Genomic DNA, 26701 nt, shown 5'->3' with positions numbered 1-26701 from the left:
CAGTGCAAATGGTCTCAAGCTCCACGGATAACCTGGTGTCTAAGGAAGCTTTTTCCTCCCTGTCTGCTTTTCAGTGTCACCCAGAAAGGAAATGCAGTCAGATAGCCAGGAGGCAACCATGCCCTCTCACCACCGATCATTCATTCATTCATTCATTCATTCAGGGTGCACTTATGGTTGTCTATACAAGATTCTTGTGGTCAATCGGAGACCTTTGAACATTAAAGCACTGCTCTCCCCTGGGAGAAGCTGGGAACCACAGTTATTTGCTTTGCACAATTCATTACCGCATTATGGTGAACTTGGGGGAAAAGCTGAGAAATTCACTGGGAGCATGGGAAATCAGAGGCCTTTCTTTTTTCTTCCTGATTTATTGCTTGAATTGCCCCTTTTCTGGACTATTGGTTTGTGTGATCTAAAAAAAGACTGGATAGACATATTTTTAATTTATTTTATGGGAAACTTTAAGAAAAATAGGCAGGGTCTTGAGAGACAGATATTTACATTGTGACACAATGCAAGACATTTTAGCAAATTAAGCAAACCCAGCAGAGCACGCACCACAGGCTTAAACTTGAACTTTTTGTATGAGGCCAGTGAGAAGTCTGCAAAGTGGCATGGGTTTACAGAGTACCAATTTGCTTGCATATTAATTTGAGGGAAAATATAAATAAAAACCATCCTTTCCTATGGCTCATCATGGCATATCTTACATTTTAACACGCTACAGTCACCTCATCTGCTAAATTTAAAACTCCTGTAAGGTATAGATTGCATCAATTGCTTGTGTATTTATCCATCATTAGCACAATACCCACCTAACATACTAGTACCATGGGCTTTAAAATACTTTCCCAAGCCAAAGGGAAGCAAGAAAGAAAACAGCGTTGAAAGCAGCATGAAGAAAAACAAAATGTATACAAAATTACTTCTGGGAAAATTGACTTGGCATATTTTTCCCTATTTCTCCCACTATACATAACGAAAAGCCCTGGATGTTATAAATAAACAAACTTAAGAGGAATTTGAAGGTGGAGAGAGGCAGACCAGCTAGGACTGTGGGGCCCAAGATATGACATGGTGGTGAGTGCTCTGGGCTTTCTTTGTTTGGCTCCTACGCCCAAGGCTTATTGCTAAAGAAGCTGGGAACCCAGAAATGCCAATGGGCACAGATGACCAGAGGCCCAACCGAGACCTGCTCCCTCTAGCCAGAGGACTGGGGAAGGGGTGGTCTAGGGAGACAAAGCCTTTCAGGCAACAACTGCTCCCCTGCAGGACAAAGCGGCCCCGCCACCATCACCAGCAGAGGTGGCACCAGGTCCCCAGAAGTGGGGTATCTAAGAAGGTCAAGTGGAGAGCCGAGACTCCCATGTCCACTTGGCCACAAAGAGTCCTCCAAGGAGGTGTTGGTGAAGACCATATGTGGATCTCAGACTTCTGCCTCCCCCCAACACAGAAGTAATGAAGAAGTGCCCCCTCCCCTACCAAAGCTGTGTCTCAGGAAGCCAGTTAAAACAGAGAGTTTAAATGAGACCCAGAGTCTCATGATAAAAACAGCAAATACACCACAGAACCACCGTACCTGTTCCTGAAAAATTTTGGCCAAGGGGGCGCAGTCTGTCAGTTTAATGAACCTCACCACGTCAGTCACTGTCCACTCTAATGGGTTGCTCTCCAGAATGAGCCTCTCCTCCTCCTCTTGCTTTGTTTCCTGCAGAGACGAGGGAAGCAGGAGGTCAGCTTATCCCTGCATGGTGGTTGGGGTCCCCTCTAACCCTTCCTGGACCCTGAGGGGACTCCCCCTAAAGTCTCTCGTAACTCTCAGGACAAGCCACAGACACTTTCTAGGGACTTTCTTAGCAACTCAGCTGGGTTGTGACTGCCTCCGATGATGTGTGTGCCTCTAGACTAGAGGGAAAATATCTTTTAAAGGCAGTGATAGTAGCTGCTGAATCCCACGTTCAGGAAAACTTGGGGCAGCTGATTGAATAGGAGAAATGAATGATAAGGGGCATCTGCAAATGTACACAAGACAGTGAGCTATTCCCCCATTTGTCTGGGGGACAATGGTGTCAGTGACCTGCTGGCTGACCATCTGGCACCCGTGGGCTTAGGGGAGACCCACCCGGCTGATTTACTATTTTATGGCAACACAGAGTACCCTATAAAGGGAAAGTCTAGTGTTCAATAGGACCTTGAGGACTTCTGTCTGTGCTCCTGAAAGAATTCTTGGTGGTTTTAAAGCCTTCCTTCAGAACTCCAATCTGATGTTCACTGACCCACTTGGTCAAGATATGAAATCACCAAGCCTTTTGCCCTAACTTAGAATTAGGCTGGAGCAGTGCTGGTGTCTTTAGCATTTTAAACAGGTGTCCCAAAGTCTAGGCCAGAAACTATGATGCATTTTCTTCTTCAACACTCTGCCCAGGCAAGCCAGGTCCAGGGCCCATGTGCTTTACCTGTGCTGTGTCCTTGTCCTGGCTGGATGCCGGGCCCTTGTCGCCGCCCTCGGCACAGGAGGCGGCCTGCACTTTTCGGCCCCGTCTCGTCCTTTCCACGGGCAGCCGGCGCTCGGGCTCGGAGCTGCTCCTCAGGGTGACGGCCCTTCGGGGCCTGGCAGAGGGGACCTCGGCCGAAGAGGTGTCTGTCTGGTCGTCCCGCAGCTCAGAGCCGGTTTCCTCGCTCCCTGTGTCATCGTCCACGGCATCCGCATCCTCCTCCTCGCTTTCCTGGGAAGGAGGGAAACACGGGAATGGAGTTACGTGAGAGGAGCCTTCGTGAACATGCGAGGCTGGGCTCTAACCCGAGCTCTTTCCCGTCCAGGTGGCTCCGTGCAAAGCACCTGGCGAAGCCTCTGAGGACTGATCTGCAGGTCCCAACCAGGGTCCCAGCGGCTGCCCTTCCCCAGCTGGAGCAGCTGACAGCCTAAATCTGTTTTCAGCAAATGAGGGGGAGGGTGCTGGTATCTCCTGTTTCCAACCATTCGGATCAGACTTCCACTGCGGCCATCGACTTGCCCGCCAGGCCCTGCGTCCCCGTGCAGGGCTGGAGGTGCTCCGGGTGAACATACCTCCCCCGAGCCTGCCGCAAAGTCCACGGTAGAAGACCTCCGTTTCTTCTGCACGAAAATGGATTTTCGCCGTTTCCTACGCCTGGCTGGCTTAGGGTGTCCACTTTCAATGCTGCTTTCCCCAATTGGGGGCTTAATGATCTTCTTTCTCTTTCCATAATAATAGGCTACAAGGAGAGAGAAAAGACAGAGAATTTAAAGTTTTTTTTAAAGGTTACACACATGTTCATACATGGACATAGAGTACAGGGGCAAAAAGGGGGTGGGGAGAGGATTCTTATGGTTTGTCCATGAGTGACTGTGTATGCAGAATGAAATGGGGAGATATGTATCATATAGGAAATTCACACTCTGAATCGTGTTTCAAGCATGTTCAGGTTCCTGACACACGAGTTGACAAATCTCATCTGGGCAGGGGTCCGCAGAGCACCGACAGCGCTTGTGGGTCCTGGTGACACCCTAGCAGCGGGCTGGAACCTGGGCCGGCAGAACAAACTCCCAGGTCACTGTGACGAGGGTGAGACACCCCTTGGGCTAGACATAACTGAGGGAGACACAGAGGAGCAGAAGCCAGGATCAGAGAGTTCTCAGAGCTCGCACTGTCCGCGGTGCAGAGTGAGACCAGAGCAGAGGCAGGACAGGGCCCAGGGAGCAACTCCAGAAGGCAGAGGTCACCAACTGACGGGGAGATGGAAGAGGCAAATGCCGAGGGAGGGGACATCTGGAGAGGACTTCCGGCCTGGGCCGTGGTAGCAACTCTCCCAGGCCGGGTGGAGAAGCAGAGTCAGGAACAGAGAAAGCGAAGAGTGCTCTGCACCCTCCAACTACTCCACTCAAGGGTCTGAAGAAAGTAGCATCAACAGGGGAGAAACAGATTGTGACAAGGATGTTGCCCGTGTAAAAAAGGGCGATGAAAGACTCGTTCTAATTGCTCAGTTAAAAACCAAGAAGTAGTTCTGGTGACTAGCCATTACCAATAACGTGTTTTATTGTGCCCTTCTTTCAGCCATACAGTTTTCCAAATCAACCAATGCCCTGACATGCATGTCAGTGTATACACCCTCGACTCTTCATCGCCAATGCCAACCAGTGACGTGCGTCCTGATTTTAATCACCCACCCCTTCCTTAGACCAAGCTGGAAAACACAGAAGCATTGGCCACAGCAGATCATAGAGAATTCTTCCATAGCAGTTCCTATGAAAAATAATTCAAAAGGTTATTTACTAGTAAGCCCAACCAGTGTGACTCAATGGTTGAGTGTTGACCTATGAACCAGGAGTTCATGGTTCAATTCCAAGTCAGGGCACATCCCCAGTGTGGGGTGTGCAGGAGGCAGACGATCAATGATTCTCTCTCATCGTTGATGTTTCTATCTCTCTCCTTCCCCCTTCCTCTCTGAAATTAATAAAAATATATGTTTTTTTAAAAAGGTTATTTAAAAAACCACACACATTAACTACTTGACCTCATATTTCAGGCCCAGGGACCAATGTTCTGTTCATTATTTGTACTCACTGTATTTGGTTTTGGTATGAATGGAGCAGTTTTCTGGGCAGTTTTCAGAAACCAGCACAGGACTGAACAAATTTGGACAGCACTCTAGCTTGGCACAGACCCGTCTGCAGAAGTCCGCTACTTGGTCAGAAGTTCGTACAATCTTGGCCACGGCCCTGTATGTTTTGCCTCTGTACCTAGAAGGAAGGAAGAAAAAGTTTTGGCAAGACTACAGAATTACTCAGACCTAGTTTGTACAGTGTCTCCTAAAGTACCCTTTTATTTTGTGACAATAAAGCAGGTTCTGTGTGATTTCCATGTCATTTGTTTTTATCATTCTTTATGTTCTCACACAAATATTTATAAGAAATGCCAGTGCTGACAGTGCTAAGAGAATCACCGCAGTAAAGATTTCCACTTAGCATATTCTCACTGTGGCTGGCATACGTTATTCACACCAATTCCAGATGCTTCCAGAATCTAGATACTGTAATTTGTTGCTCATCAATTTTGAGAAGAAAATGTTCTCCTGCCCAAGAAAAACCATATACAGTGAAATCACCAACATAAAACGAGGAACTAGATCTTCTGGAAAGCAGGTTGGGTTCTGCTTTAAAATAAGTCCTTCAGGCTTCCTCCAAACATAGGTGCCCCCCAAAACGTATACACACACTTTGAATGATTATAAAGGCAGCATTTATTAAAATACATTTCATTTTCAAAATTGAGCTGTCAGCTGTTTGGGGGGACACCCTGTTTTTATGGTAATTAATGATGTAAATAATGCCTGCTTGAAAGGATGAGCATTTGGAAATAGGTCTGAATCAGCTTTCAATATATTTTTTAAACTATCATTGGTATAAAATAATTATAAACTTTCCAGTTGGCAGCAGATCATAGGTCCTTACTTTTAGTTCACATTCACTGAACTTAGAGCCCACTGAAATGAGAACGCATCAAATTGAAATCTTGAACAAGAAATTATTTTCCAGAAAACTAGCAGGTGGGGGTGGCTCTGGCAGAGAGCAGGCATGGTTCTTGGAAAGCTAAGCGAATGCAGATTCGCTGCCCACTAGTGAGGTGACGGTGTGAGAGAACTCTTTGCCACCTGCTCTTTCACACACACACAGGTTCAGGTCCCCGACAACCCACCACACACCACAGGGACATGAGGCAACTCGTGCAATCGGGAGTGTAACATAAGGAGATCATTACCTTTGCAATTTGTGAATAAAACACTGAAGTTCAAAACATTAGGTCTGGTTCACTGAGAATACGGTGATGGAAATAAATGGATTTTGGTTTTTTTCTGTCCTTTTGAAGTCTAAATATTGTTCCCCTGAAATTCATTTTTTTAAAGTATCAACAACTAAAAAATTAAATTCTAAATTGGAAAAACTGTATGTTCATTCACTGGTCTTTCCTGCCCCAGTCCCTCTGTCCTTCTTGTCCTTCTGTCTTTGAAAGCCAAGCTGCACTTTCTGGGTATTAAGAACTTTGTGGACAAGATCATGCTTTAAGACCACAGCCTTGTCCGACTGCTGACTTTTCTAGGACCGCTATGGACCCTCGATATAGAAGCAAGTGTGCCCCGCCCTGAGGAGGGGTTTCCTGACCCACTCTGGGTGGTTCTTGCTCCTGCTTCCTTTGTGTTTCATAAACACAGCACAACTCTGAACACAGCATATCCTAATGATGGTGGAAATGGAGAATTAAAATACGGTTTTACTCGACATTTTCTCTTGTGATTTTTTTTCCACCACAATTTTAGTGTTCCTGGGGCTCTCTCTTCGAAAGAGCTCAATATAAAGATTCTTAAAGTCCCTATAAAATAGTAAAGTAACAGAAGGTAAGAAAGTGGAACTGTAAAATCAGGTCAAAATTCAAACTGTGGAAGTAGGGGACACAGACAGCTATTTCTGTTCCCAGACCGCGGATTCGCAAGCGGACACTTCCAAAAGCTCAGGAGAGGGTGTAGGAGAAAGGGAACAAGCGCCTGAGACACAGACAAAGGGTGGCCTTTTCTTCCTCTTCTGAAGGAGGATGATTCAGTGGAAGAGTGTCTCAGTACAACCCTTCATCGTTAGGAAAAAAACAATCTAAATTTATGAAAATAAAATTAGTCATTTTTAACTATATTTTTATTGTTGACACTATTGCAGATGTCCCCATTTTTCCCTCCTTTACCCACTTCCTTCCCCACCTTTCCTCCCACCCCCCTCACTCTGGCCATCAATACACAATTGTCTGCGTCTATGGATTACACATATACGAGTAGCCCTGCACATGAATCCATGCGCAAGTAGCTCTCTGCCACTTGCCTCACCTGGCCATCCGCCCACCGCCACTGGTAGCTCTCAGCTGCTTGTAGCCCACTGCCCTGCCCGCCTGGAGCTCTCCCCGCTGCGAGCTGGCTGCTATGCCTTCCTGTAGCTCTCTACCACTTGCAGATTGGTTGTGATATTATGGAGTAACAGATAATTAGCATATTTCTCTCTTATTATATAGGATGTTCTTTGGCTAATCCTTTACCTTATTTCATCTAGTCCACCCCTCCCATGTCCTCTCTGACAGTTGTCAGTCTGTTCCATGTATCCATGCTTCGGTTTCTATTTTGCTCATCAGCTTAGTTTGTTCATTAGATTCCACATATAAGTGAGATCATAAGGTATTTGTTTTTTACCTCCTAGCTTCTTCACTTAGTATGGTTTAAAGGTGAGGGACTCTTTCACACACACACCTCTTTCCTGTCCTTTGGAACAATTCTGTCTAAAAGCCATGGCAGTGGTGGTAAGGGTGGGGGGACTGGGCAAGGAAAGTGCCAGCTGGGGAAGGCAGGGTGGGATCCGCAGCGTCCTGGCCAGGGTGTGGACACTTGAGTGCTGCTGGGACCTCCCTTCCCTGAAGGATGTGCTGTCCTGGTTCGAGCAGTGCTGCTGGCCGGGAACCTCCAGATGTCGCCCCTTTCGGTTTGCCCCAGCTGCAAAGTTGCCTTCCCCCGGACAGCCTCCATGCAATGACTAATTGTGGCAGGAGCTAAAAGGCCTGGCCACCTGGGCCAGCTCTGGACAACCATGGAGGGCCATTCTAACACCACAGCTGCCCACAGGCTACAGATGGTCCCTCCCTCTGCCCAATCTGGTTTTTCTTCCTCTGCTTCCACAGGTGTTGGTCCCCAGGGTCCTCCTTAATTAAACCCAGCTGGAAGGATCTGCACCTGAGGCAGGTGAGGAGAGGGTATAGGGCAGCATTCCTAGCAGGCTGCTGTGTTCTGTGCAGGCTGCTGTGTTCTGAGGACATTTGCATCTGGGGGATAGCTGGCGTGCATTGGTGTGAAGGCCTGGCATTGAGAGTTGGCCCCTGAGTGGGGTGAGGGAAGAATGAAGTGAAAAGAGACTGGCACTACACCAGAGCCTGATCAAATAAACATAGAGAAGGTGGTGTGAGCCAGGTTGCCCATGTATATTGGGGAGACTGGGGCATCAGGCCAATGATTTACTACCAAATCGATCTGGAGAAAGAATAGTCCATTTGTATCTTGTAGTTGCAATATTTCTGTAATTCTGAGGTTTTTCAAAATAAACATTAAAAAAAACATAAAAATAAAATTTGTCTTATACAATGATTCAAACAACATTAAGCTTAATGTATATTTCCCACCAAATGCATATTTTTGAGCACTATTAGTACTGGGAGCATTTTCAGTTATGATCACAAATGTGGAAGAAAAACTGTTTGAAACATCCGAATCCAGACTGAAGCAATAATCGGGTTTTGAAATTGGTCGACAAATCAGGACAATTGTTCAAACAACTGTTTTATTAACAAAGCCTGTGAAACTTAGAGAGGTGCCGGCCTGGCCTACCAAGACATACAAGCAAACAGCAGCTCTAAGATTCTGCCCAATGGTTGAAGGAGACAGCTGCGTGTATACAATACTGTCATTTCTATTTTCTCAAGGACATTACACCACGTGATCATTATACAACCTTCCAGACAGAACGAATGGACAGGTGTCAGCAGCCCCACCTGACAGACGTAGATGTGGGAGGGCAGCTGGCACCTTCAGCAGCACTCAAGGCATCCAGGTGAAGCTGAAAGCTACAGTCCTCAGCTGCACTGCCTTTATTTTACCACAGGTGAAAATCAGAATCTGCTCTGTAGCTTTCCATTCCACTAAAGGTTTAAAAGCGGTATCCCAATGACATAACCTTGTAGGCAGGAACTGAACAGCTCAAAAGCCTGGGATAATGCCTTTCCCTTTAGCCTCTCATTGTGAACCTGGAGAGGAGAACACTGAGCCATGTAATGTATTAAATGGCCCAGCCAGGCTATTGTAAACACGTAAAGATAAGATTTTTTTCAAGTATTCAAGTTTTTTTGTTGTTTGTTTTTTGGTGGGTTTTTTCGGGGGGGGGGGGGGGGCGGATATTTAAAGAGACAAACAAGCTAGTACACAGCAGAAAACTCCCGGGCATTGTAAACAATTCCAGAGAGAAGGAGGGAAGGACAGAAGTAACAGGCTGCTGGGCTGGAACACAGGAGATGCTGAGGCGACACCCATCTCAGACGCACACTCTGAAACAGTCCAGGGAGCAGAGAACAACAGACGGACAGACGAGGGATAGCCTCCCTGGCTGCCAATGTGGGGACCCACTCAGAAGCCCAGGGCTGATATAAAGATTATTGTAAGACAAAGGCATGTGAGATTCCCCAGATGCAGAGAGCAGCTTTTTTGGAGCTTCCATTATCTGACTAAAAGCAGAAACTTTCGAGCAATGAAGACTGCCATAAATTCCCTCTGCGAGGCAGCTTCTAATCGCAGGAGAGAGACCAAGAGTAAACCTACCATAAATCCCCTCTCAGGAGTTTCATGGCCAAGACAGAAAGAAGGCTCGCACCGCATAAACACACATTATCACAAACTTCCTTATCGCCCATTTGCTCTTCTAAAAAAAACATCTGTCTTTCCTAAAGAAACCCACCTCTTCTTCCCCTAGAGGCCTCTTCTCCACCCTCCCTTTCCCCCACTAAGTTAGGGCCCATGCAGATATACATTGTGCCAAATCCTAAGTAGCACCCTGGGTTACTCAGCATGGGGCACTCCTGCCTGCATACATGCTGCACCTGTAAGTAAACTGTCTTTTCTCTGGCTAACCTGTCTTCTGTCAGTTTAATTTGCAGACTCCCAAGTACTGAATGTAAGAGGTAGAGAAAAGGTTTCTCCTCCATGACATCAATAAGGAAGCGTGAGTGGCCTTCCGATATCTTTGCACCAACCCAAGTAGGGACTTATTTCCACGTGTGCATGCACAAGGCAGGGTGGAGAAAGACAGTGAAGATGGAGGAAGAAGAGTGCTGGGAAAAATGGTCTCTTCTCCTTCAGTAAAGAGCTGAGAAAAACCACAGTGGATTTTGAGCCAAAAGAAATAGAGCAAAAAGACTGACGCTGGCCTGACAATCCCCAGAACCATCAGCACGGCCCACGTGGGATGCCCTCCAGTTGGCCTAAGTCATGTCATTCATCTTCAAATGACTCACATCAGGACCTTCTCACAAAATTTGGGTAGGCAGTGAGAGGGGTGTGGGAATGGTGAGCAAGGTTCCAGCTGTCCAGCGGAAACCACATCCTTGTTTATTAAAGAAAGAACTAAAGGGGGGAAAGGGGTAACCCCAATAACTCTGCAGAAATAGGGAAGCTTCACAACCTGTCAACAATGAGATTTGGCTCTGATTTCCTTCCAAACTTCAGGGGGCACACCACCCACACCAGGGTCAATACGCTGGCTCCCTCACTGGTTCTCAGACTTCTATACTCAACTCCTCAGAAACGTCTCTCTTCCTTCTTGATCCCTGCATTGCAAGTGCTGAGAGCTCTGTGCAATACATGGGGGAGGGGGGGGCATGGGGGTGAGAGAGGTGTTTATTTTAGGAAGACAACATCTGTGTTTGAACCAGCAACACCACACCCGTAATCAGATGAACTGGAGCCCACACACAGAAATTCAGCCTTCCTTCCACATACTGGTTCACCTGCCTGCTTCGTGTAATGTGTACAGTATACATTTTCAGAACAAGTTGCATACAACTAAGCAAGGTAAAAATTAACAAATGAGGAAACAAAATGTTTTTCAGCAAAAAGTCTCTGGGAATCCTTTTTCACATAATCTCCTTATAGGCAAATATTACATTTTACTGGTTCATAAAATATGGGCATGAATAAAAAGGCCCCGAAAAGTAAAATAAAAACACATACAAAATTAGTCACTGCTTATGAAAAACAAGAAACCAAAATCTTTTCAGTGAATCCGAGAATGACTCACCTAAAAAGTACAGATTTGACTAACTCCTCGCTTCTGCCTAGCTGATAATGAAGACTAATTCACTTGAAATTATATCAGGATATCTCCTCTTTAAGTTCTGAATAACTGTAAGAAATAACTGGGAAAACCTACTAAGCCTCCACCTGGCTTTTGTAAAGACGATCACAAACGCCATCCAAAGAAAAGCCCCCGCCCCCAAGCTTCTGTAACATATTGGAAAAAATATTTAAATGTCTCTAGATGCATAGAATTGGAAGTTTTTTTTATCCCCACTAAGGAAGAGCCTAAATTCCTCCTCCTGAAATTCAAAATAACGTAGGTCAATTAGTACACTTCAGTATCACCCAAAAGAATTTTCTCTGCCAGAACAGCTGGAACAAACTGCATCCGAGTCCACTGTTCCCTTGGCACTACCGCACCATACCAGTAGTTTGCCTTTCATATTAAAGACTCATAATATCATAGACTCCTTACACAGTGATCAAATGTTACCTTGATTTGTTTTACTATTAGGGTACGGTTATTGGACAAACAGAAAAATAAACACTGAGGAACAACCGCAGGTGACAGTGTTAGCTTTCCTTCTATGTACAAGTCAAACCTTTTCAACGGCACCTCCACCCTCTCAAGTAAATGGGTCTTTATTTACTCTTAGAACAGGGGTGAGGGGTGTCCGGCCCAAGGGCTGTATAAGGCCTGAGAAATCATTTGCTCTGGCCCTGCCAAAGCATTAAGGAGTTAATTAAATGTTTGGCCAAATATAACAGGCTAATTTTTAGGTTGATAATTGTGTATGGCCCAAGAATGATGTTATAGATAGCTAAATGGCCCTGGCAGAACAAAGGTTCCCACCCCTGCTTTAGAAGTAAAGCCCATTAGAAGCCCAGATGCTCAGTGACAGCATGCAGAAAGCCCTGTGGAGGGTCTGATGCCCGTTCTTCCCAAAAACATTCTTAGTGATGTTATAGTTTCCCGGACCACAACCAAGGTGGCTGGATGCCCTAATGCAGGTCTCTGGGCTGAGTTAATTTACTCATGACAGAGACCACATCAGCCTTTCAGCTCCCAGGGCAGAAGCCAGCTCTCTCTTCCCATTTGAACTAAAGAAATAACAAAGTTGTCAGGATCTAAAAAGTTATCATTTTACATCAGGAGGAAAGAGGTGGCTTGATACCCAGTGTGAGACAAAATGTTCCCGCTCCCTGAAAGTCTGTCATCATTAGCAGCTGCTGGGAGAGGCTGCTGTGATCCTGCACACTCGAACCCAGTTCACAGCCCTGCTCCCCAGCGCTGCTGTGTGAGATCTTGCTGAGGAACCCCCTGTCACATCAGATATAGCAGGCACTTCACCGCCTTTACACTATAGCCATGCCGTGTCTGTATTGATTGAATCAGGCTGGATTTAATAAAGGCTCTGATAGACGTGGTGATGGGAAAATGAGCGCAGATACTGCAAAATGAGTGCTCCTTTGTCACTTTGGTTTCTAGAGCAAGTTTCTGGCTTACTTAGGAGCAGGGAGATTTTAATAGAATGTAAGGGTTTTTAATTTTTATTTCTACTATTTGCATATCCATTAAGTGTATTTTGGATGTATTGAATGTTATAGGAAAGTTTAAAAATAAGAATTAACAAGGGTTTCTGTATAAATACTTACTCAGGTTTTCTGCCATCACTACTATGATGAACTGCCCTTGATTTTACTATTGCTGATGGTCATCCCCTTAAGTAAAGTAGGAATATATGGAATATTACATTGGGAAGAAACTTGTTTTCGTTTTTCCTTGGTTACACGTGAAGTTCATTTAAATATTTCTTGGGAAAGAAATGAAGGATGAGCTATGGTGCCACCTTTCATTCACATGCCACTTCATAGAAATAGTCTCCTATTTGCATATATATTCCCTTTAACTTTTGTGACTTGGCGGAGTATCTGTAGACCATGAGTAACTTTTGCTAAATCTAAAATTACAGAGATGTTCAAAACAGACACTAGAAAGTGCTGAGTGGGTAAATGACAAAAAGTGTTGAAGAACAATGCAGTATGTCAACATCTCTACTTAGTACCAGTGTAAGATAACTACAGGGGAAATAATTACTACTCATACACGTTATTTAATATCCCTCAACTTTCACTTTGGATAAGGTATGTGCTCTCTTTAAAGGAGGGCTTGTATACATGCTGGCCTTTGAAAAGTGGTTCACTCTTTCAAACAGCATCATTTCCCACATGTTACATCCAAACAATGTTAGTTCAGCTACACAAGAAGCTGACGAGTCAGATCTATTCTATTTGAAAAGTGTAACTGAATATTAAAAGGCCTCCCAGGACACCAAAGCAATTATTAAACAAAAATGTATCTGGAGAAAGGGATCTAAACAATTGAGATCAACCCTGTTGATCCATAGGTGCTCTCAGCTTCAGAACTCAAGAAACTGAAAGCAAAAACAGCACCTTTCCAATGAGCCTATTTCCAAATAAAGAAACAAATTGAGCAACTACATGTCAACCCGCAGCGCATTCACCAACACCAAACAGAGGTACTGGTTCTTTTTATCTTTTAAAACTATCAACTCTCAGCGTTAAAGAATGTTTGGATCTGGCTTAATGAAACTTTTTACAGTACTGAGTATTAAGAACTGCTAATGAATATGCATATTGATAAGGGATACTCTCTCTTTTATAAAAGTTTCCCCTTTTGGTCAAGTGATCTATTCGACCTGAGCACAGCATGTTTTAATTGTGAATGTTTAGCATACTAAGTATTAGTTAAGCAACTCTCCAGTTCAGCGGTGGTCCACAGACCACTGGTGGTCCGTGAGGTTTGAAAGGTTGGCGACCACTGCTCTAGTTCACTCGAGGAATCCTCAGGCTCAAGACAACTCCGTGCAGCAAATGCCAACAATCAGTGTCCAGCACACAGAACTGCAGAGCAACATTCCTTCTGCTGCCATTTCCCTGGGCTGTGTCCAAAAGAGGGATGGCAAGTTTCTGGCTCTGGCTGGGTAGCTCAGTTGGTGAGAGAATTGTCCCAATACACAGGTTTGTGGGTTCACTCTCTGGTCAGAGCACATACAAGAAGCAACCAATGAATGCGTAAATAAGTGGAACAAAAAAATGATGTCTCTTTCTTCTCTCTCTCCTATTCTTTCCTTTCCCTCTCTATAAATCAATAAATTAAAAAAAATTTAAAAAGAGGAACAAGTTTCAAAGGAGCAGGCCAAGTATTATTACAAAAACCCTTGTTTCCCAGAATTAAAAACACTTACTTTGCCTTCAGTGTCTCCTCCTGAAAATTCCAGTGTGGATCTTCCACCAGTTGTAATTCCCTCAATACCCTCCCAGGCTTGTAAGCTGCATTGATTATCATGCTAAGGACCTGTTGGGGAGAAAAATAAACAAAATGAACTTCAATTGTAGCCATTCTCACTGACACCAGGAGGCTCTGAAAACCCCCTGCTGACACCAGAAGCATTTGCTCTGCATCTCCATTCAATGAGGGGCTGGGGAGAAGGTCCATGGGGCATTCTGCAGGCTGATCTGTGGGATAAAAGGGTGGTAAACTCTAATCTCTCTGCTGACGAGAGGGGGTGGCACACTCTCACTAACATTCCTGGTTGCAGAAAAATTGAACTATTTCTTCCAATGTGTGTGTGTGTTCTGTGCTGTGGAGGCGGCTCTAGCTCCTGGTGACCCTATGAATGAGTGATGGCCACAATGTCTTGTCTCAGCTCGTGCAGACCCAAGCCTACAGCTTCCAAAGAGCCAATGGTTGTTATTCAGCAGTCACTCTTCAGTAGGACTGGCTACTGACAATTTCATTTTATTCTTAAAATAAATTTCAAAAGGCACCAATCAGAGGGGGACAACAGGTTCATGCCAACACTTCTGGATAGACTTCAGATGCAACAATTATGTGAAACTCACCTGATGCTGCCCCAATGTATGGATATTTCATACTAGGCCAATTCTCGCAGAGGGGGAGGTGTTTCAAAAGGAAGTTTGGAACACCCAAACACCATCTAACATCTTATTTCCTCAAATGACCCCTTCACTTCCAAGTCCCAAGTCAATAAAATGAGCATATTGTCACTGTCTACTATGACACCCCCAGACAGACCATACCCAGCCCTTCTAAACTCTCAACTGCATGCTCTGGGGAAATGGCATATCCCTGTTCATCTTGATGTGTTTTTCAAATGAAAAGACAAGGAATTTAGATCCCTTGGGGCCCTCACCTTTCCATAAGCAAATCTTCATTAACAATGAACATTTATAAGTTCTGGCATGTTTATGAGTTGCTGAAAGAACATGAAGGTGCAACGCTGTGTACAAAGACATGAGACCTATGGTTCAGTTCCATGCAATGCCCACCGTCAGGATCTGCCATGGACCAGGCCTGGGAGCACACGCAAGAACAGGCTACAGCACCTGCTGCTTCTGGAGTCTCCCCGAGTCCAGAAGAGCACAGGCCAGGCACTGAGCTCATTCTTCATGTTTCAGAGCAAAACAGCATCAGAAAAGTGATAAACATATCTGATCGAGATGGGACACTGGCATCACTGCCGAAGCACCTACTATGTGTTGGAGGAGCCCAGCCCAATACCAACGGGAAGGAAGGAGATGCAAGTATGTTAGAAGAATTTTCACGTTTCAGTTTTCATGTATCTGATGTGTTTCAGAATGTAACTGGCATGGTTTGTACCCTGATTTAATTCCAAAAGACAATAAAGCTTTCTCATATTAAAACTGGGGATTTGACCCTAAAACATTTTATACCATGCAGTCAGCATGGCAACTGTCTTTTCTTTCCTGGATTAGCATTTTCCAGGGCCCTGCGACTCCCCATAAAGAAAACGGGGTTCAGCCAAGGCACTACGAGGCCAGGACAAGGCAGAACAAGCAGCTTTGGTGTATTTATGTTTTCTCTATTAGAATACTTATCTGATTTTATTGTTTACTGTCAGTACAATTTACAGAGACATGGTTTAAAAATAAATCCAATTAGAACTGGCTGAAATAATGTGCAAAGTGTTTATCAATGGACAAGAAAATTTCAACTGATTCTTTTCATCGTGTTTTACTGAGGAACCCCCGCAGCTACATGTTATTTGCTGCATATCAAAACACATTTTGTGGCTGTGAAAAGAAAATGCCTTCCAGAGTTCAGTTCAGCCTGGAGACAGGCAGCAGTTAAATCGTAAAAAGCATCTGATATTGAATAACTGTCCCATGACTTTTCCCAATGCCAAATCATTCGTCTCTGAATTCAACCCTATGAAACTTTGGAATTACGAGCTGAGCAACTTCTGTGTACATGGCATCTTGGTGTATTGTTGTTACATCCATGCCAGTGACCAAGTTGACAGCTGTTATCATTACCCAGAGTTAGACTGCATGACTGCACCCCGCGAAACATCGGAATGCAGCTCATGATGAGGAAAGGGGAGCATGGACCCTGTCTCCAATGAACAAGCAGGACATAATTCACGCAGGAGCAATGCCTCGCTCGACTTCTTGGAGTTCACGAATTGTTTGTTGAGAACATACTTCTATGCAGAAGCCCCACACTGTGTTATACAGCAGGAAGGCAATAACCTTCGTATTGGATCGATCCCAGATCAAATCCCAGTTCCATCCCTTAGAAGCTGTGAGTCCTTAGGCAAGACGCCTGATTACATTTCCCCCCGTGTAAAATGGGGGCACTGCCCTTTATCTGGTTCATAAAGAAGGGGGTCAGAATACGCCACCTCAAAATATGCCACTTGGACATTGGGTTACTTTGCAGTGAAGGCAAGTGAGAAACAGCAGACGCTGCCCTCCGCGTTCAGCCAGGAGTAGGGCTTCAACTTCCCTGTGAAGGCGTCGGTCTCCTCTCTGCCATACCAGAAAGAGAACAACCCTCCTCACTGGGGAAAGAGAGATGGCACAGAGATGACTCTGCACAAACAAACCTTAGGAGAAGAGCCCTTATCTTCCAACTGTTTACCCTGCAAGTCCACCTTCCCGCAATACCACCCCTAGAAGCCCCAACCCCTTTTCCTGTGCTGATCACCTCTCCATAATTTACTGCCTTTTGTTAAAACGGTATGGAGAAATCTTTTCCTTCTTTTTTGTGAGGCCTGTGTGCATTCAAAATAAACCCTTACTCTGTCTTTTGTCAGTTTCATTTGCAGGCCCCAACTACTGAATTTAAGAGGAAAAGATTTTCCTTTTCTACAACAGGGGTATTTTGAGAAATAAAGGAGGGAGTAATTTTGCGTAGCAAAATATTTAAAGGTAGCCCTCTTCCTAACAGCAATGCAGCCCTCGCATCAACATCAACCCATAAACTAAACTCTCCTGTGCTCTTGGCCTCTCTCTCCCCATTGGCCCATACTGGTATTTGCCTTGCACCTTTGCAAAATACAGTGGGGCCTTGACTTACGAGTTTAATTCATTCCAAGACTGAGCTCGTTAACTCAAATTACTCTATCAACTCAATGCAAAAAATCGGTGGAGAGACAGCTGGTATCTCAAAAAACTCGTTAGTCGGGACACTCATAAGTCAAGGCCCCACTGTAACTTGCCTTAGAAGCTCCTTGACTTTCTTTTTACTGCTTCCTTTTCAGAACCAAACATCTCATAAAAATAATTTATACTTCAAATTATTCACCTTCAATTCAATTCTCAACCTACCCAAATACAGTTTCCTCTCTAGCCACTACACAGAAACGCTTTGCGAAAGGGCCCCAGTGACCTAACACAGTGATCAGCAAACTGTGGCCCCTTAAGTGTGGCTCTTCCACAAAATACTACGTGCGGGCGCATACGTACAGTGCGATTGAAACTTCGTGGCCACACTCAAGGGGCCAAAGAGCCACATGTGGCTCGCGAGCCGCCATTTGCCGACCACTGACCTAACGTTAAATCCAGTGAGCGCTTCCACCTTTCTGGAGCTGGCAGCAGGCTCACAGTGCACCCCACTCTCGGTCCTACAAGGCCGCTTTGCTCTCCTCTTTCTGCTCCATCAGCCTCAGGGTTTGTTCAGAAAATAGTGAGTGGGTCAGGGTACGGGGAAGAGGCGAGGAATAACTAGAGGGAGGACTAGACAAAGAGGAGGAAAGAGCGTAAATGCTCTTAGCAGGGGAAGGAGCAAGCTGCAGCAGTGTTTGGTACACAGGCCCCACTCAGTGAGCATCAGCTTCCTTCTCCCGCTCCTCCCCATTCATGTATTATGTCAGCACTCAAAATACTGTGAACATCGATGGGATTTTTTTCCTGTTCACCTCATGAAATTAGGCTAACCCATGATTTCCTTTCATATTCGCTCTTGTGAAAACTCCCCCCCCCCCCCGCAAACAAAAATTACTCAGATAATTTCCAACCTCAACTGTATCCCATACTTAAATTATAACTATGTTGAAAGTGCAGGGAATCCCTTAATATAGACAAATTATATCTTTAAGTGTCAAAATTAGAAAATACTTCAGAATGCAAGTATGGCTCCTACAACCTGGGTTCAGCTGGTTTAGTGGGAAGATGACAGATTGAAGGTTTGCAGTGTGTTGAATTCTAGTGGCCGGGGGAGAGGTGTGCCTGGGGTAGACTTTTGGAGACAGACGGTCCACAGGACACATGGAGGAGACTATCTGCTCTGATGAAAAGGAGTTCGGCCCCCCATTCCATGCTCACCATTTCAACAGACCTTTCTGTCCAAGGACCATGGTTATAATAATTACCTGTTTACAAACTCAGGACCATCAAAAGCCCTCAAGGCCTAAAACAGCGGTTCTCAACCTGTGGGTCGCGACCCCTTTGGCGGTCAAACGACCCTTTCACAGAGGTCGCCTAAGACCATCCTGCATATCAGATATTTACATTGCGATTAATAACAGTAGCAACATTACAGCTATGAAGTAGCAACGAAAATAATTTTATGGTTGGGTCACAACATGAGGAATTGTATTTAAAGGGCCAGAAGGCTGAGAACCACTGGCCTACAAGGTTTCTTCTTTTCAACCTCAAAATCAGATGGAACAGAGCTAACTTGATGAATACATTTTTAAAGTCAAATGATAATTTTTTTTTTTTTTTACTTAATAAGCACCACTTACCAATAGGGTTTGGCTCATGAATGAGATCTTAGGTGGAAAATTCAAAAGGAATAAAATGAGTTAGGATTCAGACTTCAACAGCTGGCTTTGTCCACACAACGGGAGGCCCAGTGAGCACAGAGCAGACAAGCCGAGTTTTTAGTGTTGGGACCAGGATGTTATTTAAGACCTGCCTCCTTGGCTACGGAGTTCAAGGGTCAGAAGGATTCCAGCAGCTGTACTTCTTTTCACAGAGTTCTGTCCAGCCTACCCTCCGTTCCTGAGGCCTACACTGCATCCACCATGGTAAAGGCCATCAAACACTGGAAATCAGGAAGACGCGCTCTGAGAGAAGACAGGACCCAGACAGTCTTCTCTTTTCTTTAGCCCAAACATAACCTTCTAACAAAGCCAGAGAAAAGCAGGAAAAGAACTTTGGCAAGAAGACAAGGCAAGGAACTCTTTCAAGTTATTGACTTTTGAAAGTGGGTGTTTTCACTCTGTCTCCACTACATCTAATAGACTCATAACAAATTATGTAATGATAACTGTTATGCTCATCTCTCCTTTTGTTATTAGTTGCAAAAACTCTAATAATACCAGTAACAATCTGACATTTTACCAGGGGGAGAACTGCTTTGGCCAAACCGGCCTCCACCTTTATTTAGATTCGTAAACATTTGTGCTTTGCCAGCCTTCCCAAACACTCTCTAGGGCAGTGGTTCTCAACCTTCTGGCCCTTTAAATACAGTTCCTCATGTTGTGACCCAACCATAAAATTATTTTCGTTGCTACTTCATAACTGTAATGTTGCTACTGTTATGAATCGCAATGTAAATATCTGATATGCAGGATGGTCTTAGGCGACCCCTGTGAAAGGGTCGTTCGACCGACAAAGGGGTCGCAACCCATAGGTTGAGAACCACTGCTCTAGAGCCTGCTGGTGCTGCTAGTGTGTGTGTTAGAGCTTATCCCTCCCTGAGAGCTGGGTACATGGTTTTTAATGGGTTTATGTGCAGCATACACTTAAGACAGCAGCGGCAACAACACAGAATTCAGGAGGCACGTCCACATCTTCGCTTTTGTTGACTGACAACCAGATGTCACCTGGGTGAGATGTTTCCTCTGCCATCAGAACCTGAAAAGTGTAAGTCCTTTCTCTGAGGCCGTATTTCCTGCTGCCTCAACACCACCTTCCCTCAATTACACCAGTAAATACATAGATGCTTTGAAAAATAAAAGCTATCTTCATTTTCAGTACATTATCATTTACACATAGTTAAGGTGACTTTGGATTTCTTACTTTCTGGGTTCCCACACAAAGCTCTAGTTTTTAAAAGCTGTGACAGGCAGCCCAGGACAAATGCTCACAGATACATAGTAAAGGAGAAAGTCAAACAAGTCATGGCAAACTCCCCAAATGTGGGAAATAAACACTTTAATCAAAACCAAGAGATGGAGGGAAATAGCTTAATGTGCTGGAAAAATTATCTACAAGCAACAACTGAAGCCAAATTTCACACTGCCAGGTCCCAATGAAAGCTTCCGAGTCTGGCGGCTTTGCGGGTGGGCGGCGGTCACTTGCCCTCTCTGGGGCGCTCCCTCACTATTTGCAGTTCAGCATCTTTGGCTGAGGGTGGGGAGGGAAGGAAGGCCATGAGTTCCAAGGGTTCTGAGCAAATAGGGCCCCGGCCTTGTGCAACCACAGGGTTTCTTTGGAACTTCCTGCTCCAAACACCTAGTTCACACGTCAGTGGAGCAGAGCAGAGTCAGTGCAGGGCCCCGGACGCTCACTAACGGCGGGTCTGTACCCTCGCTTTCTGCTTCAGATTCGTTCAGTCTCCTGTGATGTTGGAAATCATACTTCACCTGACTGGCTTCTATGTAGTCATACTTCATGGAAGAATCCCAAAGTCAGAGATTAGCAGATGCCTGTGTTAGGCAAATTTCCTCCATCCTTGTGAGCCAGTAAAAAAAAAAAAAAGGCTCTGGGCCCTGAACCCTACAGAGCACACAAAACCCACTGACACAGCAACTGGAAATGAGACTGAGGGTACACAGAGAGGGGGACCCCTGTAAGGGTCATCTTTTCTATACTCCATCTTATTGTCAAGGCAACAAACAGCACTGGGCTCCAGGTTTAAAAGCCACCACGTCTACTGCTCCCACTGACCCGAGATAACACAGAACTGGGTGTTATTCTAATACAGCCGGGACAGGTTCTGCTGGTGTGTTTGTGTTCATGTGGGCTTGTCACCAGGAGGCAGGCTTAGAGGCAAGGAGAGAAGATGGGGCCCCCTCCTGTCTTCAGGGGTTCTGTCTACTCTCCAAGGAAGGGCCCACATCTCTGGCTCACATAACCCCTCAGCTTCTAGCACAGTGCCTGCCCGGTACATGGTTGTGACTCATGAGTTTCTCAGGACACGAAGGAACAGATGGATAGATGGAGGATGGCTGATTCACTGCTGTGTTCCCAGGGCTCAGGGAACCTGAGATGGGCTGTGGCTGAACACCTCGGGATTCAAAAGATTCTACAAAGATTGCGGGTAGACAAAAAGAACTATACATGGACCACAGTGGCACCATGCAGTCCCCACCTCATTATTCCTGCACTTTCTGAAGCCACAGAAGCAGATTGAGAAGACCAGTGCTCAAGGTTCTCCTTATTTCTGCAGCCACTTTTCCGCCAAGTTAGACTTATCAAAACCTGTCCTCTTTATCAGTCATGTCTAAACCATTGCAACCCTTAACTGGGCTGTGTTGAAGAGTACCAAAGTGACTCTTCTAGATACGACAGCTAGAAAGACAGAAAGATAGAATAAATGATACCAAGATGATGGATGGATGGACATATGATAGAATAAAAGAACGACAGAAAGATAGATCAACAGATATGGTTGGATGGATGGTTGGATGGATGGATGGATGGATGGATGGATGGATGGATGGATGGTAGAAAGATAGCTGGATGGATAGGGAGGCAGATGACCTGAGTTGGGATTGTGTGGGTGCACACATGTTACCTGAATTTCACTCATCAGGAACAGCATTCCCACCTTGGCAGAGCAGAAGCCCCGCCCATCTCACTTACTGTATCGTGTCGCTCTGATACCATCATACGCAGACTGACCCTGATGTTAGGTGGAGCGCACAGGTCTCCAGTCAGCGTCTCTGGCCCTCTCAACCAGGGGGGCAGAAGTTATGTTGGAGGAAAGAATAAACCACGGAGGGTCAGCCCTTCAGAAGTTTCCCTGAGTGTTTGGGACTCTAGTCGCTTTCTCCGAAGCCTTCTTTAAGCAGCAGAAAGAGGAGGAAAGCGAGCAGAACACCGGGTGCTCTATTTTTATCTTTTCGTGGAGTGCACAACTTGTTGATTTTCCCGTGATAAACGTTCATCCCTTGCATGACTGACCCACGCTGCCAAAAAGCAGCGCATAAAACACAGGCCATTTCTGCTGCCGAGCTAGCACGTCCCACAGCGATAGCCGGCTTCACACATCAAAGGGCAATGGGCAAAATGTGACAAAGGACTCTCAGAGATTCCCCTCTGGAAATGACAGGTTCCTCGTTTTTGCTAAAAACAGGTGACACGCTGGCTTTAAATATCTTAAACCAAATAACGTTTAGGAAAACCACGGTGTTCCCTAGTCTCTGAACCTACCAGGGGCCTTTCCGGCTGTGCCGCCTTGACATCCACGGCCTTTAGAGACCACACAATCCTTCCCAAACTGGTGTTTTCAGTCATTTCTACCAGTAGGACTGGGTCGTTGTTCTCCCGTTTCATCACGTGTCTACCAGAAGATGGCCTTTTCATGGAGGACACAGTGACATGAGTAAACACGTCACTCCATGTTCCACTCTCCCCTGTTCTGCCGCACTCAGGCTGGCTCACTCACATATGCTCTTTCACACACGGACACGGCACCCGCCTCATCTCTCTGTACATGACGGAAGGACCACAGACCTGGTGACTGCATAGAAAGCAAATTCCCCAACACCTTTGTGAATGGCCAACAAGAATGAGGCTAACAATCTCTGAGGGGGGGCAGGCTTGGGATACTAAAACCTCGTGAGTCTGCCCAGGGCCACATAGGTCTGTTGTCTCTGTGTGTATTTGGGAGACCTTGGCATCCCTGGGGACAGGACAGTCCTGGCTGGCGATGATGAGGCTGAGCATACAGGTTTAATTTATGACACTGACCACCACTTACTGTCTGTACTCACAGGTCCCACCCTCCATGCAACAAGGTCCAGGGTCCCATAAAAACACCCCCGCCCCCGAGGGAGCATCAGCAGGCTCATGCCCTGTCCCGGGCCCCAGGCCTGCTTGTTCTGAGTCTCCTCATATGGGATGACCGGACGTGACTGGGCCACCTGCCGGCTCTGGCACCAGCTCCTTAGCGTCACCTACCTGCCTGGGCAGCACCCTTGCTGGAACTGAGCCAGACACAGCTCTTAGCCCCTCAAACCCTCACTCAAGTCGAATGCTCAGCACGTTCACTGACCAGAGGTGAACAGAGACACACATTAATAATCACTTTTGCCAGAAACATCCTCCTCTCCGGGATACCGCCCTCTGAGTTCAGGACCTCTCTTCACAGCTCTCCACAGGCCGGCTCTGCATCTAGACCCACAGACATTATCTGCTTTTAGCAGAGCAAACGGAGAGAAGGCACTATCACTTCACGTTTCCAAAGATATGAAAGAAGCCTGTAACTGCTAGCACCACCAATGACCTGAAAAAAGCAAATGCACTCTGTCTTTCTCCAATTACCTCATTCTCTGGGAATAAAATGAAATTTGAAACCACACAGAGGTCCTGGTGCTGAAGGGAGAGCATTAGCATAAATATTGGCTTGGCGGAACTTACATTTTTCTTGCGCTCCCAGAACTGAAGTGCTGGCTTTTATTTTTTCTTCCCCTCCCTGCCTCATGCATTTTCTGAACATCAGCAGAAAACTAGTTTTGTCATCAGAAAACTACTCTGGCCTGGCTTTTAAATCTGGCTGCTGGCACCTATCGGAGAATTGATCAGGGATAACTACTTTTGACTTAAAAATCATGTAGTAAAAGTAAAATAACCAACTGCTAAAGAGAGATGGAACCAAAGGTCATCTTGTTTGCTAACAGAGCCGGCAGGTGACCTGAGTGCTCATTTTAATAACTGGGATGTGTGGTGTAAAGGGTGTTGCACCCGTCGGTTCACTGCATTGTCATCAGCTCCCGTGTTCTGTTCTGATCACTCACAGTGGAAACAGGCAGACAAACCGCTGTAGCAAGAATGCACGCAGCCCAAAAGCACTGGCAAACTGAAGAGTCAATTCTCGGTCCCGGAGTCTTACTTTCTATCCTTACAGGTAATCCTGGTTTGAGTTCTTTGATTGAATCTAACATCTGTAGGGATCTACAGTCTGGGCCAATTGGAGTAAACCAGTGGTCCCACCTCCCATTTACCCACATACCTTTCAGAGGTATCCCTGAAAGATGAGATATTTTTTTCTTTTTTAAATATAATATTCTTTTAACCTACGAATTATCCCCAGTCTTAAGACCTACCCTATTCTCCAGCCACACATGACCACCTTCATTACCCAGACACACCTTGAACTGCTACCTGTGGAGTATCCCATGCTGTGCGTTCAAGGTTCTATTTACTTCACCTGAGCCAGAGCAAGCGTCCCCTGGCATGTACTGTCACTTCCTCCCTGTGCTCCTGGAGTCTCTGTTATGTATATCAAGCTCAGAGTCATGTCATCTCCTCAACAGGAGCTTGAGACCCAAACAAGCAGAGGGCAGATGATTGTCTGACCAACGACTTCATGCAGTGCCTGGCTCCTCAGAGTTGCCTATCCAACATTTGTTCAATGGATAAGGAATTGTTGTGCCCAAGGGATTAAAACACATTCATCACGGTATAGTAGCAATAAAGAAGATATATGTGGTGTCCTTTTTCTTCAGAGAAAGCACTGATGTGTGTGAAAAATGCAGACAGTTCAAGAGCCGTTCGGAAATGGTTCCAAATTCCAGTCTGTGTCCAAACATTGTCCGGGGCTAAGCTATAAAAATGTAACCGAGGGAAACCTCCACCGGCGTAATTAGGCTTCACCTCCACCTGCAGGTTCCTTCCCAGAGGCAGGAAGAGAAATGGGAAATAATACCATCTAAGTCAGCGGTTCTCAACCTGGGGGTCGAACGACCCCTTCACAGGGATCGCCTAAGACCATTGGAAAACACATATATAATTACATATTGTTTTTGTGATTAATCACTATGCTTTAATTATGTTCAATTTGTAACAATGAAAATACATCCTGCATATCAGATATTTACATTACGATTCATAACAGTAGCAAAATTGCAGTGATGAAGTAGCAACGAAAATAATTTTATGGTTGGGGGTCACCACAACATGAGGAACTGTATGAAAGGGTCGCGGCATTAGGAAGGTTGAGAACCACTGATCTAAGTGATGCTCGCCCTGGGCTCTGTCTGGATGCAGCCGCAGCACAAACCTGATACAAGTGCCCAGAGCCCATGGAAGCTTTCTTCACGCACCTCCTCCTCCCTTGTACTGTGAGGGAGGGAAAAAGCCGCCACTCCCGACCCAACTTAGGAGTGTCCATTCTTAACCACACCCTCCACCATCACAGGAAGCCCTTTCTTTTGCTCTTCTGGGCTACTTACCTCTTCGGGGAAACCTTCATTCTCCAGCTCTGAACCCTCACACCACACACAACTGATCTTTCCTCTGTCTTCCCAAAGCTCTATTCTGGCCTAGTGCAATGTTTCCCCTGACTCAGAGGATGATATGTACACCTCTCCCACTAGACTGTGGGTCTTTCCTGGGCAGAAACACTGTTTTCCATCTTCGTACGACCAGCTTCCAGCCCGCAGGATTGAGAAAGGGTGTGCTTCGTCAGTGTCACCCGAATTGGTCCACGTTTCCATTATCTCCTGCAGAAACTGCACCTACACCTTAAACACCCTGTGGAGATAAGCCAAATGCAACTGTGAAAGCACTTTACCTCTTTCAAAACCAGCACGCATTTGCCTGGTCCCACCGACTGAGGTAGCTCTGCGATCCTCCCCTTGTTTAGGTAAGGGCCTGAGAAGCACCTGTGATTGATGAAGAGCTGAGGACAGCAGTATTTCCCATTGACAGGACCTGTGGGAAGAGCAACACAGCTGAGGCTTTAGGAAGCAACAAAAAACTTGCTTAGTCCACTTGGTTGGCAAAATTACCCAGAGGCACACTGTGACTTAAGATCAGAACGTTTTATAGACACAATACTGTCTTAGAAATCCCGATTGTTTTTCTAGCATATAAAATAAATTTTCTGTTTACCATGCAGTATTCAAGACACACATGAAATGCAAAAATTGAGACAATGATAACTAAGGGGGGAAAAATCACATTGCATAGCTAAGTTCCCCTGTGTGTCCTACCCCAGAAATTCCTCTTAGAGGTAGCCACTACCTTGCATTGGTAGTTTGGTAGTTATCATTCCCATGCAAGTCTATAAATTCTACCACACACATATAGCACATATAGGTATGTGTGTAACAACAAGCCATATATATATATATATGTATATATATATATATATATATATATATTAAAATACTTCATAAATGGTTTTCAGTAAAATTTGGTGGTTCAACATGAAGTTTTTGAGATCCACCCAAGTTGGCAAATAATTATCCAGAACATGTATTCATTGTTTTCACTTCATTTTTCA

General features: G+C 45.4%; 1 protein-coding gene across 4 annotated transcripts in view; it reads right to left on the bottom strand.

The window, feature by feature from the left end:
- The window catches only part of SFMBT2 (Scm like with four mbt domains 2), a 215115-nt gene that overhangs the window by 4619 nt on the left and 183795 nt on the right, over window positions 1-26701 (bottom strand). For all 4 annotated transcript variants that reach the window (XM_036341672.1, XM_036341654.1, XM_036341680.1 and 1 more), the window contains 6 exons: window positions 25988-26127; window positions 14157-14266; window positions 4587-4762; window positions 3071-3237; window positions 2460-2729; window positions 1583-1711 (listed from right to left, as the gene is read on the bottom strand). In XM_036341672.1, coding sequence (XP_036197565.1) covers window positions 1583-1711; window positions 2460-2729; window positions 3071-3237; window positions 4587-4762; window positions 14157-14266; window positions 25988-26127 — 992 coding nt within the window. The remainder of the gene's footprint in view (window positions 1-1582; window positions 1712-2459; window positions 2730-3070; window positions 3238-4586; window positions 4763-14156; window positions 14267-25987; window positions 26128-26701) is intronic.

This window comes from Myotis myotis, unplaced genomic scaffold, assembly GCF_014108235.1.
Source record: "Myotis myotis isolate mMyoMyo1 unplaced genomic scaffold, mMyoMyo1.p scaffold_m19_p_1, whole genome shotgun sequence".
NCBI lineage: Eukaryota > Metazoa > Chordata > Mammalia > Chiroptera > Vespertilionidae > Myotis > Myotis myotis.
Note: the sequence above shows the minus strand (reverse complement) of the source record. Positions and strands in the feature narration are given on the sequence as shown.